Below are 21,370 nucleotides of genomic sequence, written 5' to 3'. Positions count from 1 at the left end.
GGGAAACAGTTACTTCTACGTAAGTTACGATGTATCTTCTTGGACTCTTAGCTCATCTGCTATAAGGGGGTTGTCAGGCACCTTATGTTATGGGCATGAAGCTACAGCCTACATTTCAGAGTTGTGAGGATTTAATGAGCCAATATATGAATAAGCCAACAAATGTTTGATTAATCTCCAAAAGGCTACAGATAAAATCTGTGGTTCAGCATGTAACTATAGCAAATCTAAAAAATACTTTGATTATTAAAGCAAGTTATGTTTGTCCATGGGTTGCATATCACTGAGGATCAAAAATGTAAACTAATGCTAAGTATTTGTTTAAAAAGCATACAGGTCAAAAACTCATCATTATAACCCTATTAGTCTGATTTTGATGAAAATCATGAAGATTGAAGGCATTTTTAAAACTCAGATTGAAGCCATGTGAATTTATAGGATGGCTCAACCTTGGCATAAACTCATCTTAGATAAGCCCCCCGGGATGTCGACGCTTGAAGAAAAGTTCCACGTAAATATACTTTCTCTGTGTTCAGATTAAGCAGGGACAGGGCAGGCACAGGGTAACCCTTGAGTACAAGGGACCATCTCCTTACCACCACCCCACCTGACTCCGGCCACAAGCTCCTGCCAAAACAGATCCTCACCCTCTAGGACGACTCTTGGGTCTCTGTAGACAACAGAGCCGTGCTGCATGCAAAAGATGAAACAGGGTCAACGGATGGGGCAGAACAGGGATGTAATTTCAGGGCATGAAAATTAAATAAAATTCAGCCTTGCTTCTTCATCTCTTTGAGGAGATGAATGCAAATCAGGTTAAGTGGAAGAACCCTTTCTGGAGCCCCGGAGCCGGTTTCCCTCATAATGAAGGCTGAAGATCTCTGTCTAGCCTCTGTGGCTGCATGCTTGATGAGAATAATAATTCTGAAGTTGCAGGCTAATCTCCAACAGAAGCCCATTTTCATAAGTGAATCAAAGTTGTAAGGTTAGATTAACTGAAGATCGTCAGTGAGGACTAAACTTTGGGGAAAGAAAAAAAGCCCCTTGCCCCTCTGCGGGCCAGAAGGGAGCCGTGTGAATAAGTCAGGATGACCCGGACACAGGTGAGCCAGTCAGCCCTGAGAAAGGATTTGCTTTACAATGCACAGCATTATCCATGAGCATATCCCAGATTACAGATTTCTTGAAGACAGATGCCAGTTCATAATTCATCCTTTATGTTAACTTGCCCCCGGTAAATGCAGGTGTTGATCTTTGTTTCCTGTCCTTCACCGTTACGATGTATCGTAAGTAAATCTTTCATTCCTAAATTTCTGATTTAGTCTGGTTAGTGATTTTAGCCATTTTCTATTTTCTCTACTTTTGTGTTTTTTGCCTCAAAGGCAAAATTTTAAATCAGGAAGCCCACCAAATTATCCAAATGTATACCAGGTTGCTCTGCCTTTTACTCTTATTTCGTAAGCTTAAGCATCCTTTTTTTGTTGTTGTTCTGTACTTAATTAGAGTTCCAAAATGGAAATGAAATAAAAGCAGTGTGTGCTCCTTGCAAAAAGATGAATACTTTGGTTATACCTAAAGCGAGCGTCCCGCTCTTGACGCATAAGCCCTGTTAGCAGTGGCCCTCCACGTCCCTTCAGTGCATATCCAAACACATGTTCTGTATGGTTGACATAAACAGAATCTTCTTTATTTCTGTTCTAAAATCTCAAAAATATGATGTAAATAGGGGCCCCTGGGTGGCTCGGTCGGTTGAGCGTCAGACTCTCGGTTCTGGCTCAGGGCGTGATCTCAGGGTCGTGAGATCGAGCCCTGCGTCGGGCTCCACACTCAGCAGGGAGTCCACGAGATTCTCTCTCTCTCTCTCTCCCTCGGCCCCTCCCCCACCTCTAAAATAAATAATCTTTAAAAAATATGATGTAAATATTTTTCCTCATTGGTACATACTCATTGTTTTAAATATCTGTATAATATTCTGTTGTATAGATGCAGCATAATTGACTTAGCCAATCTTCTCCTGATGAACACGTACGTGATTTCCAAGCTGTTACCATTCCCGTAGCACTGAACACACGCTTTGTGGGCACTTCCGGAACTCTTTCTAAAGGATGTAGTCATGGAAGTGAAATGGTGGAGGGGGGAGGCGGGGACAAATGGAGTGGGCACTTAACCTTTTGAAAGTCATTCCCAAACTAACCTCAGAAAAGTACCCGTGTGTCTTCTCATTGACAGCTTTTTAGGGTTTATTTTCTTTACATCCCACCAGTAATGGACATAATCAATCCCTCTTTTTCTTTTTTGTCAATTAGTGAGTGAAGGTCTGTCTTTACTGTTGACATTGCTTTAGCCGGCATTTCTTTCCTTCCTGTTGAGTTGCTCTTCTCCTTTGCTACCTGGACATTTGTACTTTTCTTTCTGTGACTGGACTATGAATGTCTTTTGTCCATTTTTCTTTTGGATTGCCATCTCTCACAGGAAATTTCCAGTGAAGCAACCATTATAAGCTATAACAGATATTTGAAGCTAAAAATATCTCAGACGTGACCCCCACATACTCTGCCCTTGTAGAAAGGGCATGTATGGTGTTTTTAGGAACATGGTTCCATCCTTTGCTGCTGTTAGGTTAAACCTCCCTTGAAATCATTCTCTGCCATGCACTCTTTCCAGTTTGTTTTTTTTTTCCTATTCCTGACATCGTATGCAGTTTATCATTCTGCTTGATTTTCCCCTCTTAGCTAATATAATCAGTCAGGATTTCTAGATGATCTGGTAATCCCAGCATCCCCAGCAGAACAATTCCTGACCTTATATAATTTTTTTTTTTAAGAAGATAAGGAAAGAAGTAAGGATTTTTAAGAAAATTATAGAACTGATTTATGGTTTCAGATAGTTAACATTGCATTAATAATCCGTAATTCCCCCCACACACCGAACATGGTTCTCCTTCTCTTCCTCCATTGTATCCACCTTTCCTTCTTCCTTCTTTTCTATCCTTTGCCCTTCCCCTCCTCTTTCCTTCTACTTCCTCCATATCCCTATCCAGCAGCAGCTCTGACATAATTTTGTCCCCTGGAATCTAGGTAAAAACTCTGCATAACACAGTCATTGACTGGTACTTCTTCAGTGGTGAAACAATAGGCGCTCCCATTAAATCCAGGAGCCAGGCAAGAATGGCCACACCTCCCTATTGTTTACTTGTTTACCTTTGCTCTAGGTCCTAGGTGGTACAGTTAGAAAATACCAATTATAGGGGCACCTGGGTGGCTCAGTCAGTTAAGCATCTGCCTTGGGCTCAGGTCATGATCTCCAGGTCCTGGGATCGAGTCCCGCATCAGGCTTCTTGCTCAGCCGGGAGTCTGCTTCTCTCTCTCTCTCCCCTGCCCCTCCCCACTGCTCGTTATCTCTCTCTCTCTCTCAAATAAATAAAATCTTTAAAAAAAAATACGAATTGTAGGTTTAAAATTGGGAAAGAAGAGGCAAAAATATATCTGGATGATGTAATTGTCCTTCTAGGACACTTAAGAGAATGAACTAAAAACTTTTTTTTTTTTAAACAGTCAACAAGTTCAGTAAGACATCTTAGTAAATTAAATGCACAAAAATCAGTAGCCTTCCTACATCTAAATGACAACCACTTGAAGACAGAAATGATAGTGACAGAAAAACGTACTGCTATATAGTAGAAACCCAGTGACAAAATACCCAAGAAACAAAAAGCAACAAGAAATGGGAAAGATCTATGTTTAAAAAAAAAAAAAACAACTCTGACATAAAAGAAAACTTTTAGATAAAATGCTGCTGTGGTATAACAGTGTCCGTTCTCCCTGTATTTATGTAGAGATCTAGCGGGATCTCAGTAAAAATGCCAGATTTGTAAAAGTCAAATTCTGAAGTTCACTGGCAGCATAAAATGTGTAAGAATAGACAAGAAACTTTTGACACAGGAGAATGAGAATAATCTTATCAGGTATCCAAATATGTATTATAAGTAGTAATCAAATCAGTTTGGTTCAGGCAAATTAATAGATTAATGGAATAGAAGGGTCAACCTTAATATCGACCAAAATGCATATGAGATTTGGTACATAGTACAACTATAAGAAATTAATATGCAATGGAAGTTGCATTTTGAAGCAAGGGAGGAGAGATTTATTTCCTGTAAACAAGTTAGATCCCTACCTGTATTCTTACACACACACAGAAATCCAGATACATGAGAAAATTAAAATGTAACAGAATTAGAACATAAAATTACTGGAAGAAAACATGGGAGAATTTTTTTTAAAGATTTATTTATTTATCTGAGAGAGAGAGCACTCATGCACACACACGCACACAAGTGTACAGGGGGGAGGGGCAGAGGGAGTGAGACTCCTAAGCAGACTCTGCATTGAGCATAAAGCCCACTGCAGGGCCCAGTCCCACGACTCCAAGACCACGACCTGAGCTAAAATCAGGAGTTGGATGACACAACCAACTGTGCCACCCAGGCGCCCCAACATGGGAGAATTTTTAACATAATCTTCTATTGAAGAAGATCTTTCTAATGGTTCTCTGAAGCCATCAATCAACATACTGATAAGGCTGACCACTTATAATTAAAATTTTCTGTTTGATAAAGGATACAATAAAAAAAGAACCAAAAATATAAATTAAATGTGTTTGCCAGACTTATCACTACCAGAGAGCTGGTTTCTTCAATATGTAAAGAGTTCGCATAAATCAATTCTAAGAAACAAAATGAGAAAACATTCTTCCCACTTCTTAAAGAGCTACAAGAAATCCGACACTCTGCTGACCTCTAGGATGGGGAAATGAGGGAAACCAGGGGTGTAGGTACTTACTCTTTGTATTGCTGGATACCTTGAGCACAAGTAGCTTCCACATAAAGGGGAGGGAAGGGGAGAGGAGGGGAGGGGAGGGGAAAGAAAGGGAGAAGGACAAACTGACTAACAAATACTGTTTTTAAAGTGGAACTCTAAAAATCTGTTTTCTTCGATTCACCTTGCTGCTGCTAACCTGTACAAGTAGGAGAAAAGATGAAGAAAACGAAAATAGAAATAGTCACGTGCACCCCCGCTGTCTCCTTTACTGGAGTTTCTCTAAAGAATATGTTCCTTAATGCTAAAAGACTTTTGTATTACCGAGCTGAAGAGATTCATTCTTTTTGTGACCGGCAAGGAGTTTGGTCTTGCCCTCTCTCATGAGGCCGCCTCTCATACCTTTTTCTCCCTTGCCTGAAGGGCGATCCTACTCAGGTTGCACTTAGGGGGAAAAAGAAATTCTATAGTGGAAATGATGAGGTTCGAATTATTTCGTAATGTGTTCCTAGGGTTTTACAAATGTTTCATGGCCACCTTGAGCTACCATGGTTTGGAAAATTTTATAAGAAACTTAATGTACAGTATGTTACTATGGATTAAAAGATGACACAGCTGATGGCTAATTTCGATGGTGTTTTCCTCTGATGAGAAATGGTTCCTCATTTGCAGTAGAGAAGAAAGGAAGATGTTTGGCATCCTTAACAGTATTAGCCCACCTGCATTACATACAGAGCTGGTGGACTTAGAGAAGACATTTTACAGAAAGTAGAGCAAGTAGAATTGAAACTTACTACCAAGCTTCAGCCCTTTCCCCCCTTTGTCCTATAGAAATGTCAACAGTGTGTTTGGGACTTTCTAGACATTTAAAGTCCCTAGAAAGGTTATTAATATATTGGAGTCTCCCTTACCAGCGTTGTCTCCAAACCACTGTCACCATACCTCTAAGCGAAGTTACCGTAGACGTTCTGCAGAAGAGAAATCCGTATACAAAGTCCATCCTGGGGTTTTAAGTGTTTCAGCTCTTTATCCAGGAATATCTCCGCTAATTTTCTGCATTTTAGTAAATCTGTGACTTATTTAACAATAGCTTCTGTGCGTCCACTTCAAGCCGACTTCCTGCCCGGACGCGCCGTGAACAGGGAGTGTCAGTAAGTGCTTGTGAGGGCTTGTCCGGGTTTGAAGAATTGGGGTACAAGGCAGGGAGCATATTTCCACTTTGGGGGAAATAAGCTTCTAAATTTCTTCTGTTCCCGTGGAAAATGTCTCCCTCTGGGGCTCAGCAGGACTTTGTCTAACAGCTCATTATGGATCTGTTACTTGGCCTCCTGAAGACTTTTGTGTTCCTGAGCTTCGTGGCTTTTAGTCCTGGGAGAGCAGTTCCATGTCATTGTTACACAGTCTGTAATTGGTTTGGGCCCATATTTTATACTTTGTCAGGCTGGCTTTGGTAACAAAGAACATGTATAGATTTCCAAGCACTTTCTGGGTTCTAGCATTTTCCGCATGTGTAGGATGTACTCGACCATAAAGTGGTATTTTATATTTAAGGACTTGAGTCTCATTCTGCTAATTATAAAAAATTCTGTATCTCCCTTTGGTTCCAGCACTCATGCAGCTATGGAATTATACTGAATAGTAAGATACCCTTCTCTCCAAGGCAGACCAGCAAAGGTCTTCATGGTGTACACAAAATCATAGCGTAAACCTCTTGTCACAAAATTAACATTTTGCAATTTTCCCTTTATATCACCCTTATGGCAAATTCTCTAGTCCCCATATCCCCAAGCCCCATATCACTTTCAGTCTGTTTTATGCCCAAGGGTCCCAATGGAAGCAGAACGGTGCTTGCAGGATTGATCAGATACTCATGTGTTTGGTTCAGCTGCATCATTAAGATAAGTAAAAACATCAGATGAACTGGTTTGGGTTTTCCTACTTCATTTTTATTATTGCTTTTATTTTTTTTGTCTCAAAACAGGTCTCCAAATCTGAAGAAATACAATTAAAAAGAAAGGCATGCTTTATATAATCCCCCACCTGCCTGTCTCTTATATAAACGCAGCTCTTCTCTTCGTAACTACCAAATTATTAATGCTTCTGCCACTAAAATACACAGTCTCCATTTGGATTGTTTTGACTCTAAGTCCCAGTACAGACTTGCAACCATAATTTCCTCTCCATGTACAGTGAGCCGTCATTAATTATTTCACTTAGTATATTGAAATATATTTTGGTTTGCCTAGCAGATCAATGAAAAAGTTAATGGTACTGAGCAATGAAGAATTAATAAAAATAGCTATTGTTTATTGAGAATTTATTACAATTAACACTATAGTAAACACTTCATAGATATTGCTTCATTTTATCCTTAACATGACCTTACAATAGGCACAGCTGACGTCACTAATGTAGACCTTAGTTCCCAGATACTGAGTTGTGCTTCACGTTCATTATTTCCTTTGCTCTACAAGAACCTTACAGGTATTGTTACTATCCCCATTTTACAGATGAGGACACTGAGGATCCCGGAAGTTGAGTCAATTTCTCAATTGTGGCTATTAAGCGGTGTGGAGGAATTCAAGCCTTTCCTGCCTGGTCTTCTGCCTCCAGTACACCATATACTATGTATTAAAGAAGGTTTTTGCCATTTTACAGATAGAGGAACTGAGATAATAATTTAAAACAACTTGTCTAAGGGGTGCCTGGGTTTCTCTGTCGATTAAGCATCTGACTCTTCATTTCAGCTCAGGACATGATCTCAGGGTCATGAGATGGAGCCCTGCGTCGGGCTCTGGGCTCAGTGCGTAGTCTGCTAGAGATTCTCTCCCTCTCCCTCTGCCCTTCCCCCTGCTTGCGTACTCACACACACTCTCTCTCTCTTTCTCTAAGATAAATAAATCTCTTTTTTTAAAGATTTTATTTATTTATTTTTGAGAGAGAAAGAGCACATGAGCTGGGGGGAGGGGCAGAGGGAGAAGCAGACTTCCTGCTGAGCAGGGAGCCCAATGTGGGGCTTGATCCCAGGACCCTGGGATCATGACCTGAGCCAAAGGCAGACACTTAACCAACTGAGCCACCCAGGTGCCCAATGAATAAATCTTAAAAACAAACAAACAAAAAAAAAAAAACTGTCCAACGTTGCCTGGCTATCAGGTTTCTGTGATTCCAGTGTCCATGTGCAAAACCATTTTGCTACACATTAAAAAATGAATTCTACTCTATTCTTATTTTTTAAACTTTAATATGATTGAAATATTAGTCACCCATAGAAATTTTCTCTTCCAACCCTGGTAAGGATATAGAATAAAAATCCCAGTCTGAAAGTTTAAAATGTCTCTACTGGGAAGAAAGTCCTAAAACTATTCTAGCTTGAACAGAAAATATTTCCATCTGTTACATTTGTGGATACCACATGGGGTTTTTACATAATGTTTTTGTTTGGTCCTGAAGGCATAGATTAATTTTCACTTCCTTTTGGCAGATAGCCTCATATTCTGGTGAATTTTTAAACGTTGAGATAAGAATAAAAATTCAAACATAGAAGTAAGACAATATCAAATATATTTAGGACAATAAGCATCCTTCAGCTGAGAAGATGAAGAAAAACCCTGGTGTGAGGACCGTTGTGAAACAGTGAAGAACACAAATGAGTTCGAATCTGTTTGCATGGCGAACTCCTACTGATAAACCAAGTCTCCACTCCTGCCACTTCTTGGAAGCCTCCCCCTGCTTCCTCCAGATAGTGTAGAAGAGCATTCTCCAGGATAAGTCCATCATCATAGCCATTAGTTCATTTCATTTTAAATATGTACTTTACTGCTCTTTGACTGGACTCCATACTCCTTGAAATCAAGGACCAGATGTTATTAACTCAGTGTCCCTGGTCTCTAGCACATTTCAGTCATAGACTGGCATTCCTCAAGTCGATTTATAGTCAACAGAGAAACTTGCTGAGCATTTATCACATTCCCGGCATTCTGTGAGGCATTGGGATAGCATGTAAAACAATAAGAAGAGGAATATTTAACCTAAAGAATGAACATTGGCCCGGGGGTCTGAAAACTTGAATTCCAGTCCTATTCTTTGTGCTACTTCCTTGTTGGATCTTAGACAGCATTCCTGTCTCTTAGCTGGTTAAAAGGAATGTCTGATTCAAAGACTTCTAACGTCTCTCAACTCTGCAAGTATACTTACTTATTATCTCAGATGGAAGTGTGCGGATGCACCTGGAACCACATCTGATGTGTGGGAGGCTCACACTGTGGTCAGAACAGTAGGTCAGTGTGGTCAGAAGAGGATATAAGAGTACAGGAATAAGCTTCCGTGAGGATGTGAATCCTAAGTGTGGAAGAACGCCCTGAAGAGCCAGTTCCACAATGTGCTTAAGCTTGTGACGTGGGTGAAGGACAACAACACGGCTTTTAAAATGATTAGCAGAGCAAGAGTAGGAGAGGTTAAGCGTGACAGAGAGACGTGATGGTGTGGGTTTAACATTTGATATGCAAAGCAGAGATCTGCTCAGCCAAGGAGAAAGAGCTTTTGGCTGAGGGGGTAGAATAAGCATGGTCCAGAGGGAAGATGAGCCCCAGGTAGGCGAGTAGATAAGAACGGGGTGCACAAGTGAGTGCAAGAGTCTACATCTGCAGGGAGAAAGGTAGCCACTGAGATTGAATCCCTACTGATGATTTCTGAGATCCACAATGAATGGGTAAGATGGTGAAGGCCCAGAGACAGCCCCGCAGGAAGCTGGTTTGCCCAGTGAGGAAGAAGGTGCATGTGTAAATGATAAGCTGGTCATCTTGTTAGCTGTGGCAGGCAACGTTGTGGTGACTCACAAGCCCTGGGAATGGAAAATAGGCTGATGAATGTGTAGCTAAAAGTTAACCCAAACTAATTTTTTTTTTTTTGGTTGTCAACAGATGATTATATTCATACCTGTTTTTTAGTTTGACTTCTGACAAAATCATGATACCTTTTGGAGAACATGGAAAGTGAGTGTGGCTGACCCTCTAGTTAGGTTTGTTTATAACTAGTCAAATGGCCTCCTCAAAAAGGTAGCTGCTGATCATTATATTCTTGAGGCCAGAAAACCTATTTTGAGTCTTCTGCTATAACTGCAATACCAGATGTTGGTGTTTACTAATTATATGAGAGAATAGCTACACAAACTAACAGCACCCTCTTAGGAGAAGGTCTCTATTGGAATACCACAGGGCTTCCTTCAAGTTCCAAAAATTTAGGTAAAGCTTTGGATCCAGAGAGATTGGAAAACACAAACTCTGTGCCCAAGTTAACAGAATGTAATTCAGTTAGTAAAATTCTTCACTTGGATCTTTAAGGAAATAAGTCCCAGCCCTGCCCTGGGATGGTAGAGAGCACACACACAGTCATAAAAGTGTAGGATGGAGGGGATGTAGCTTTGCAGCATAAATTAAAAAAAAAAAAAAAAAAAAAAAGATTTAAGCCGCTTTCGCATAGACTGAACACTGTAAACCAAGTTGACATTGTGGTTTGGGGGTGCAGAGGCCTGTGCATGTACTCTCTCCACGTTTACAGTTCCATGGGCTTCTTATCGCAAAACTGCCATTAGCATCTTTATGTTGTTCCCAGGGTCAGTCCCTTGTTACTGCTTCAGTCTACAAGTTGAGATTAATTTTCCTAAGATTATAATAACACCAGTATTTGTGTCTTACTCCAACCCCGGTGCATGTGAATGGAATATTCAGGTACTTGGGAGTGACCCTTGCTACCTTCCAAGACCTGGCCTTCCCTTTCCTCTCGAGCCTTACCTGGTTTCCTCCCTCAGTGCTGAGCCGGGTGCTAGAGGCAGACCAGGGCTCTGTGCTCCAGCCTTGCTTTCTCTTGACCTTACCTGAAATACTATTCATTTGACTTTTCACTGTGATGCAAGTTAGAAAGCTTTCACCTGCGGGAAGCTGCTGTAAAGCTCCGCCATAATAGAAACTTTCATTCTAGGGATATTAATTCTGTTTTAGGGAGATAAACCAGCTCCTGCACTGGGGTTCAAGTTCTTTGAAGCAGTGACTGCGTTTAAGCACCTTTGCTTTCCCCTCCGGGTCACTTTGGGCCCAGTCATAACAACAGCTCACTAAAGAAGGGTATGGCACCTACCTTGAGCTTGCTGATCCTTGAGAGTCAGGTGCCCCTGTCTCGGCCTGGCCAGGGCAGCCTGGTTGAAGAAGCCATGGCATCCTTTCATCCCCCCTACCCTGTTCTTGATTTCTAAACTCTGCCCAGACTCTTTTCTCCTTCCTTTTGCTGTGAGTTTTTGCACTTAGACTACCCTTGCTTTTCCTTCCTGTCTAGTCTAACCAGCTTGCTTACGCACAAAGCCCACTCACTGTTGTTCTTTTCTGCCTTCTTATCCTCATCCATCTTTCTCAAACACAATTCTCTCTTCCAGCCCCCTCTCCTCTGTCAGCCTCAGGAATGGAGAATGGTGATGCTAGCAGAAATGGTTTAATAAATGGAGGTGGACGTGGACTCTGTATGGAAGGGTAATTCACAGTGGTGTCTTTCAAAGCAGATGAAAGCCTTTGCCTTGTTTTCATTCTGTTCAGAAGGATCGCAAACTGAATCCTCATCCTGCTACAGGGAAGTAACTGAGTTAGATGGCTTCTATCTAATCGAATTATTTTATTCAAACATTTGAAACTGTTTTGGGGTCAAGAAAACATAGGTTGACACTAAGCTCCGTGGTAGCCAAGGTTGGGGAGAAATTCTGAACTGCAGTATGTCTGCTTTGATAAATTTCATAGACTTATGCTATGGGTTACAGTATAGCTTGTTCTTTCAGTATTAAACTATTTTAATCCTAGTTACAATTCCAAAGAAGGCTGGATTTACTCACCAGCTTGTTCAGCTAGCTTGAAGTGTAGATACCATCCACAATCCTGGTTATTTAAACACAATTCAGAAATCATAAATAGGAATTCAAAAGGAGAGCTCAATTTCACAAGATGAGATTTGATGCCATGAAGAAACCCTCTCAAAAATTTGCCAGAGACCTGTGAGTCCTAAAATATCCTCTGTTTCCTACCAGCCAGATCTGGCAGTTTGAGAGCTATTCTTACAAATAATGACAAATATTTTACCAACTCACAACATGTTGCCTTTTGTTTTGGTATTAATTTTGTTTGTTCATATTTTTAACTAGGAAAGTTAGTATAGTAATGTGATGGTCATCCAACAAATAATCAGGAAAAGAATTATTCTCTTATTGAACGTTTTAGCGTATGTTTCTTGAACACTGGCTATGTGCAAGTTATTATATTGAATGTTTTTGGTAATGAAAATATGAATTGAACTTGATGTTGGACCACAAGAATTGAAAGAACTGAGACATTATAATGCAGCAAGTGCCATAGAATACTTGCTAAAATGCACTGAGAAATGAGGGCTCGGGTGGGATTTGCTGAGTGAGACAAAGAAGGCTTTCTGAAGGAGATGGGGGATATGAGCTTTGATGACTAGCTAGATGTTAATATGTGCAATGTGGTGTGGAGGGTAAGGGGAATTTAGATGAATGAAACATTATTAACAAAGCCTCAGAAATAGTACAGTTACGAAATACAGGGAACATTGTTAGGTTTTAGTTTTATGTAAATGAAAGGGAGCAGTTACTGATAAAGCTAAATTCCCTGGGTCTGAAATCCCAGATTTAACTCTGCTAGGTAATAGGGAATGTTTATCCATTATTCCACTCTTTAAACAATTTCAGAGCTGTGTTTGAGGATAATTAATCAGATAATTAATCTGTCCTCAGCGTAAAAGCTTGACTGGAGGAAGAGAAATTGGAGTTTGGAAGGCCAGCTGGGAGGTTATTATAACGGTCTAGTAAGAGGTACTACGAGCTGTCCTGGGCTGGGAGGGGTAGGATTGGAATGGAGGGTCGAATTGAGAGACATCAGGTAGTGAACATTTCTAGGATTTAGAACCTGATGAGAAGATGAGAGGAAGAAGAAAGGGAGGAGTTAAAGATAATTATGAAGAGTCAAACCTAAGAAGTGACACCATTAAAGAAGTCAGACAAGTCAAGCAGGACTGGGGGAAGGTGGGTTCAGCTTTGCTAGTGGTGCATGAATGTACATGTGCTCCCCAGTGGTGAGGCGGAGATGTGAAATGGGAACTCGGGCTACAGTCTGAAAGACAGGCTTGGGATTCATTAGCACAGAGGTAATGGTGGCTGGTGTAAGAGTGGATGTGAACTCCAGGGGAGGATATAAAGAGAAGACGGCCAAAGATAGGCCTCTCGGGAAGGTGGTCTACATGTAGGTGAGGGAAGATAAGCCAAAACTGAAGTAGTCAGTGAGGTCAGGGAAGAGCCAGACTTAGGATCATAAAAGACTGGAGAAGAGAGATTTTCAAGGAAGGAGGGGTCAGCAGTGTTCATGGACACAGAGAAATAGGGAGGTTGAGAATGGAGCGGGAGAAATGAAATGTGGGAGTTAAGAGTTCACTGGTGACTTTCACAAGAATGGGTTTTAAACTGTGAGTTGCTGGAATGTATTTTCTTCGTAAGTCTAGGGTTTGATGGTTTGGGCCTATTATCCCATTTCTTTAAAACAACACAGATAATTTAAGATGGTGTGCTTGTGTGCACCTATGCGCACGCGTGCACGTGTGTGTGTGTGTGTGTGTGTGTGTGTGTGTGAGAAAGAGAGAGAGCCCTGTGACCAGGGACTTTTTTTTTTTTTTTAAGATTTTATTTATTTATTTGACAGAGAGACAGAGAGAGAGCACAAGTAGGCAGAGTGACAGGCAGATGGAGAGGGAGAAACAGGCTCTCTGCTGAGCAGGGAGCCAGATGTGGGGCTCGATCCCAAGACCCCAGGATCATGACCTGAGCCGAAAGCAGCCGCTTAACGGACTGAGCCACCCAGGCGCCCCCAGGGACTGTTTTATATAAGTGAAAAATTATTTAAGTAAAATATACCTTGAGCTCACGTTTCATTAATACTAGAGATACCAGTTCAGCCAATAAAGGAAATCTCCAGGATTTTACATTATTCAATAAATAAAACTTCTACTTAAGCTATGTCAGTTAAAAAGATATTCCTCTGCCCCTTTTCATTATATGAAACAACAACAGCAAAAACATATAAATAGTTGTTGAACTGGTGAGCATGTCCCGGAACATATTAGATTATCATCTCTTTTCCTTCTTTTCAGAGCAAAAGGCTGAGCTATGATAGCAACCGGTGGAGTGATAACTGGCCTGGCCGCCTTGAAAAGGCAAGACTCTGCCAGGTCGCAGCATCATGTCAGCCTCAGCCCATCGCCTACTGCCCAAGTGAAGAAACCCATCAGGCGGCGGCCTCAGGCCGATGTCGTGGTGGTTCGAGGCAAAATCCGGCTTTACTCCCCATCTGGTTTTTTCCTCATTTTAGGAGTGCTTATCTCCATTGTAGGAATTGCAATGGCAGTCCTGGGATATTGGCCCCAAAAAGAACATTTTACTGATGCTGAGACAACACTGTCAACCAATGAGACTCAGGTCGTTCGGAACCAAGGTGGCGTGGTGGTCCGTTTCTTTGAGCAACATCTGCATTCTGATAAAATGAAGATGCTTGGCCCTTTCACCATGGGGATTGGCATTTTCATTTTCATTTGCGCTAATGCCATTCTTCATGAGAACCGTGACAAAGAAACCAAGATCATACACATGAGGGATATCTATTCCACAGTCATCGACATCCACACGCTGAGGATCAAGGAGCAGAAGCATATGAATGGCATCTACACTGGTTTGATGGGAGACACAGAAGTAAAGCAGAATGGGAGCTCCTGTGCCTCAAGACTGGCAGCAAATACCATTGCCTCTTTCTCGGGTTTTAGGAGCAGTTTTTGGATGGACAGCTCTGTCGAGGAGGATGAACTTGCGCTAAACGAAAATAAGAGTTTGGGGCATCTCGTGCCACCTTTGCTTTCGGACAGCTCCGTCTCTGTCTTTGGCCTCTATCCACCTCCCTCCAAGACAACAGATGATAACACCAGTGGCCCTAAGAAATGTGAAACCAAATCAATTGTGTCATCGTCCATCAGTGCTTTTACGTTGCCTGTGATCAAACTTAATAACTGTGTTATTGATGAGCCCAGTATAGATAACATCACTGAAGATGCTGAGAACCTCAAAAGTAGGTCAAGGAATTTGTCAATGGATTCCCTCATGGTCCCTTTGCCCAATGCCGGTGAGTCCTTCCAGCCAGTCAGCATGGTGTTCCCAAGGAATAATTCCATTGGGGAGTCATTGTCGAGCCAGTACAAGTCTTCCGTGGCCCTCGGACCCGGGGCTGGACAGCTCTTGTCTCCTGGGGCTGCCAGAAGACAGTTTGGGTCCAACACATCTTTACATTTGCTCTCGTCACATTCAAAATCCTTAGACTTGGACAGGGGTCGCTCCACCCTAACTGTTCAGGCAGAACAACGGAAACACCCAAGTTGGCCTCGGTTGGATCGAAGCAACAGCAAAGGATACATGAAACTAGAGAATAAAGAGGACCCCATGGAGAGGCTGCTTGTGCCCCAAGCTGCGATCAAAAAAGACTTTACCAATAAGGAGAAGCTTCTCATGATTTCAAGATCTCATAACAATTTGAGTTTTGAACATGATGAGTTTTTGAGTAACAACCTAAAGCGGGGAACTTCTGAAACGAGGTTTTAATGTTCAAAAATGTATCATTTTACAAGGCTATATATTTTAAAACTATTTTCACCAGTGTTTCCATGTTAAAGTATGGGTTATAAGCCTTTTTAATCAAATAGTCTGTAGTGGGTTAGACCTGGTTGCTTAATTCTGTGGTGGAGACGGCTGTATGTTTGGGTTACTTATGATTGCAAGACTTTCTATGATCACACATGATTTTATATTCTCCCTTCCTTTGAAAGCAGTATCTCTTCTATCAATATGAACACAGAACACTTTCATCTCTACTAAAATTCCCTTTCTTTACTTTCAAGTTCTTTCATTGATGGTCATCTGCAAGAATCAAGTGTCCAGTTAGGAAAAGGTAGGGTACCAAAGTGTGGACTCGAAGTACCAAATTTAGGCCCAAGATTCAATATAAACTTATAAATGAGCATGAGTACAAATCTAAGGTGTGATTTTCTAAACAACTGCTTTTTTTTTTTTTTTTTTACAAAATTGGTTAAATTATTTAAAAGGAGAAAGATCTAGTTTCTGGGTGTGCTAAATAATGTGAATTGGTGAAATTGGTTTAGTTCTATGTGAACTAATTGATAGGAATTATTTAGGTTGGTTGTGACTAGTACCCTGAGCTCTGGGTAGGTATATCTTTTTTTATTATTAGTTCTCTTTTAGTGATATTTTATCAAGAAACCATGTATTCAAGAGCCATGGCTGAGAATGCTAGTTATTCTTAGGGGTAAATATCAAAATGCTATTAGCTATAACTTTAGATATTCAGAATCAAAATTTCTTTGCAACTAACTTGAAAAAGGAATGAACCAATTTAGTTTGTAGGAATGCTATCTTGAAATAATTATATACATGAAGAAGATGTTGATTAGTTACAAAAATACACTATGGGTTAGTTAATGCTAACTAATCTCAGTATCTTTCCTAGCCATCTCTTTTATCATCCAGCATCCATTCATTCCCACATCCTTCTTTCCCCTCAAGATTTTTTAGATCCTGTTCTTTGGAAAATAATTAGCTAACCTTGACATTTCTTTTTATCTTTGTTTATCACTAGCTTGGTGACTCAAGAAAATTTAGTCCTTGACAAATTGCCTTGAAATTTACCTTGTGCTGGAAAGCCTTATGAAGACCCCAAAGACTTTCTTATGGTGTAATACATTTTTGGGATTGTGGCTCTCAATTATTGAAGATAACAAATGTGAAAATGAATGTTTCCATCAGAAAATGTTCATGTTTTCCATTAAGGTAACATTTAATTGTAAGAGATGTTTAATGGAATACTCAGGAAATTTTACAGGTTCTTTCCAATGCCTAAATGTTTCTGAGCATCTGTATTATTGCAGCTATTGTGGAAAAGGAGAAGGAAGATATATTTCTGTTCGTAGCTCCCCACAGTTCCCCGTGTTGGCATCACGAGCTTCCCTGAATTGAGTCAATGTTACTTGTTAGAACACCAAGCTTGTGTATTTTAATAGAGTGGACTCAATATTTTACTATAAAACATTTAATAAACTTCTGTTCTTAATAGAAATTTGTGTTCTGCCTACATTTGCTATTATTTTTTAAATAAAATATGCAATTCTGTTTAAAGTATTGTTTTTCAAACTTCCAAGATATATTCTACTGAAGGCGCCTGATACTCTAGTGTATGTATTGGGTTCTGTGGCTTTCTTATTTTGCTTCTATTAAAGAGCTAGGTCTAGCCACCTATTTAATTAGGCTATTTTCATATTTGTTCTCCTTGTGTGACGATTAATTTTATGTGTCAACTTGACTGGACTAAGGGATGCCCAGATTTCTAGGTGTGTTTGTAAGGGTATTTACAGAAGAGATTCACATTTTAATCTATCAACTGATCACCAGTGCAGATGGACATCATCTAATCTGTTGAGGGATTGAATAGAACAAAAAGACAGAACAAGGGCCAATCTGTTCTTTGTGCTTGAGTTGAGACATCTGTCTTCCTGCCCCCAGACATTGGTACTCCTGCTTCTTGGGCCTTTGGATTTGGACTGAGGTTTATTCCATTGGCTTCCCTTGTTCTTAGGCCTTCAGGTTGGGAGTGGAGCTACACTGCTACCTCTCCTGGGCCTCTCTAGTTTGCAGATGGCAGATCATGGGATTTCTTGGCCTCCACAATTATGTGAGTTAATGCTTCATAATAAATCTCTCTATATCTATCTATCTATCTATCTATCATCTATCTATCTATCTATCTATCTATCTATCTATCTATCTATCATCTATCTATCATCTATCTATCTCTATCCTATTGGTTCAGTTTTTCTGGAGAACCCTAATACACTTGAGATCATTTTCACTTAAAATTTCATCGGCTTTCAGGAATACAACCAGGTATACAGCACCTAGCAAATGTCAGTGATACTCCCAAGTTTGAAAACAGTGACTCTAAACACCCCTGGTGTGACAAATGACTAAAGCCATATAATTTGCTCAGTTCACCCCTGAAAAAGCTGTAACAATTTGAAGAGTAATTAAACAGCATGGGTCTTAGAGGATTCAAATAAAGGAATTGGGGCTCAAAGCAGTGATTGCTGCATCCTTCTCTTCATCAAAAAGTCTGAGCTTTTTATTTCCCAAACAAGTCAGCTTTGTGAAATGATTAACTTTACTTTAAATTAATCAGACACATGTTGCTAATTAAAGCTTCAGATGAATATGAGACAGTGGATGTTACCATGTTGATTCGATGCAATTCTGCGCAAAAACAATGAAACTTGGAATTTTAGTTAGAGTGCATTTTGTACATTTCCCTTAAGCTTTTTATAAATTTTGAAAATTATTTAGGAACTCCCATTTCTTCCTTTGGGAAACTTCAGCTATCTGAACCGTGGGCTAGTTGCCTCTAGTCCAAAGAGTTTGTAAGGCCTGTGGTCTACCTGGGATGTATTAGTTTGCTGGGGTTGCCATAACAGAATACCACAAGCTGGATGACTTAAACAAGAGAAATTTATTTTCTCATAGATCTAAAGGATAGAAGTCCAAGATCAAGGTGTTTGGTTTCTCCTGAGGCCTGTCTTCTTGGCTTACAGAAGGCCATCTTTTCCCTATGTTCTCAAGTGACCTTTCTTCGGCTGGCACATCTCTGGGTCTCTCTTCTTTTATGAGCACAGCAGTCCTATTGGATTAGGGCCTCATTTCACCTTTATCACCTTTTTCAAGGTCCTACCTATCTACAAATATGATAACATTCTGAAGTACAGGAGGTTAGGACTTCAACGTATGAATTTGGAGGGGAACACAAGCCTGCCTATACCACGAGGTATGCCTTTGAGAAGTGGGAGAGCTAAGTGAATGTTCTTAGCCTAGAGCAGGTAAGAAAAACACAGGATGCCCCCAATGGCTTCACTACCGCAGCTCTGTAGCTTTCAGTAAATCAAAATCTCAATTTCACTTCAATTTAAATTAATTTCTTAATTTCAAGCCTTAGATTCCTCAACTGTGAAGTGAAATGAGTATGAATATCAACAATAAAGCCCAAACTCTAAAGGCTCGGGATTCTTGATGCCCTGGGATGAAGACCCACTGCCTGTCGCTATCTCTGCAGCAGTTTACTTCTCAAATAATGAGGAGAAAGTACCACAGTAGAGCAGAGGGTTTAGACTTGTGGATGTTGGAGCCAGAGTACCAGGATTTGCACTTGGCTCTGCCACTTTCTGGCTTCTGCCACTGTTGAGGCAAGACCACCAGTGAATACCATCTGAGTACCAGCTCCACTCCCTGGCTAGTACAGATTAAATCAGTTGATGCTCATAGAGGATCCACAATGGTTCCTAGCTGGGCACACAGTGAGCATTCAGCATTTCTATTACTATCTGAAAGTGTCATCTGAGAGCTTTCCCACCTTCTTCACCCTAACCACATCCCACCCACAGATATACCGCAGTGGCACTATGAATAAAGGCCTCCTAAAAATGTTCATGTGCCATTCCCCATAACCTGTGAATGTTACCTTATATGGCAAAAAATCACTTGTAACTCTAACTAAATGAAAGATGTTGAGATGGGGGAGATTATCCTGTATTATTCAGATGGGTCCATCGTGATCACAAGAGTACTCACGAGAAGGAGGCTAAGAAAGAGTTGACTACAGAGGAGATGATGTGATCAAACCAGAGAGAAAATAGAAGATGCTAAGATCCTGGCTTTGAAGATGGAGGGAGGAGCCAGAAGCCAAGAAATGGAAGGGACAAAGCTCTAGAACTGGAAAAAGCAGGGAAATGGATTCTCTCAGAGCCTCTGCAGGAACCAGTCCTGCTGACACCTTGACCTTAGCCTAGTGAAACTGACTTTGGACTTCCCACCTCCAGAACTGTAAGTGAATAAGTATATGTTATGTTAACCCACTAAATCCGTATTTTTTGTTACAGCAGCCATAGGGAACTAATACATTCCCCCAAACCAAAGGAGCTTTTTCAGAGAAGTGAGCCAGTTGTCAGCAGACTAATAAGCAGGGTGAAAGGCATCTATCCCAGGTGATGGCAGGTGGCCCAAAGTTGATGTATGGTCAACATTAAATTTACTTTAACATTGATAATGCAAGTATAATAATTTAGACAAAAGAGGTACAGCATCTTCGAAGCAGGAACTATTGACTTTGATAGATAATAAAAAATAAATGGCCAACAGACATATGAAAAAATGCTCAACATGACTAGTTATCAGGGAATTGTGAAGCAAAACCACAATGAGATAGCAGGATGATGGCATAAGGGGGGAAAACCAACTTCATTGAAGTGCCTTTTACTCATTGATGCCATCTTGAGATAGAATTTAAAAATCAGGCTTGCCCAAGAACAGGGTTCATTAAAGTGACAGAATTAGGTCCCTCAACCTTTATTTTTTTTAGTTTTTTTAAATTTAATTTTATTATGTTATGTTAATCACCATACATTACATCATTTGTTTTTGATGTGGTGATCCATATTCATTGTTTGTGTATAACATCCAGTGCTCCATTCAATACGTGCCCTCTTTAATACCCATCACCAGGCTAATCCATCCCCACGCCCCCTCCCCTCTAGAACCCTCCGTTTGTTTCTCAGAGTCCATAGTCTCTCATGGTTCCTCTCCCCCTCCGATACCCCCCCTTCATTTTTCCCTTCCTACTATCTTCTTTTTTTTTTAACATACAATGTATTATTTGTTTCAGAGGTACAGGTCTGTGATTCAACAGTCCTACACAATTCACAGCGCACACCATAGCACATACCCCCATGTCTATCACCCAGCCACCCCATCCCTCCCACCCCCCACCACTCCAGCAACACTCAATTTGTTTCCTAAGGTCCCTCAACCTTTAAATGTTGGCAGGTCAGTCCCTATTCTGGAAACACATCTCTGGTAAACTGATTTTCATGTATATTTCTTCTTTTGTTGACTGTAAGAAAAGAGAAAGTAAGTAATAAAGAGTATACAGGAATCTCTACACATAGGATCTTGTCATTGTCACACATCAAGTTGGTCTTCACTATAATCTTAAACTTTGAGTATTCTGTTCTTATTGCTTCCCTTTACTACTGGTTGGTTCAGTAGTTATTTTATTACAGAAATTACTGAGAAATTTATTTTCATTCCTCCTTATTAATTCACCATCTAATACTTTGAGATTTCTAATGATTTCCTAGTTCCTTCTCATCACCAAAGAGTATGGATTGTGTCTCCAGGAGCATGTGTACTCTGTAAATTAAATTTAGAGATTTTGTTTGCAGTGCAATTATTTATAATCTAGATCATAATGCCATGATATTTGTGGTACAGAGGTTGAATACTTGCTATGGAAACATAAAAGCCTGGAATTTAGAAGCAATAAGACATTAGAACTGACACCCAGTGGGACCACAAGTTA

The 21,370-nt window shown here is 40.4% G+C and overlaps 1 protein-coding gene across 4 annotated transcripts in view; it reads left to right on the top strand.

Annotated features, from left to right (window-relative positions):
- TMEM200A (transmembrane protein 200A) overlaps window positions 1-17,032 on the top strand; it is a 70,714-nt gene extending 53,682 nt beyond the window's left edge. For 2 of the 4 annotated variants that reach the window (XM_036120833.2, XM_036120832.2), the window contains exon 2: window positions 14,013-17,032. In XM_036120833.2, coding sequence (XP_035976726.1) covers window positions 14,029-15,504 — 1,476 coding nt within the window. In that variant the 5' untranslated portion in view covers window positions 14,013-14,028 and the 3' untranslated portion in view covers window positions 15,505-17,032. Of the gene's footprint in view, window positions 1-965; window positions 1,104-14,012 lie in introns of those variants that run through there. The other 2 variants (XR_013441116.1, XM_078054743.1) reach the window with 2 other exon arrangements.
- The last annotated feature ends 4,338 nt before the right edge of the window (window positions 17,033-21,370 follow it).

The sequence above is a fragment of the Halichoerus grypus genome, chromosome 9, assembly GCF_964656455.1.
Source record: "Halichoerus grypus chromosome 9, mHalGry1.hap1.1, whole genome shotgun sequence".
Lineage (NCBI taxonomy): Eukaryota > Metazoa > Chordata > Mammalia > Carnivora > Phocidae > Halichoerus > Halichoerus grypus.
The sequence above is the reverse complement of the archived record's forward strand: the minus strand, read 5'-3'. Positions and strand labels throughout refer to the sequence as shown.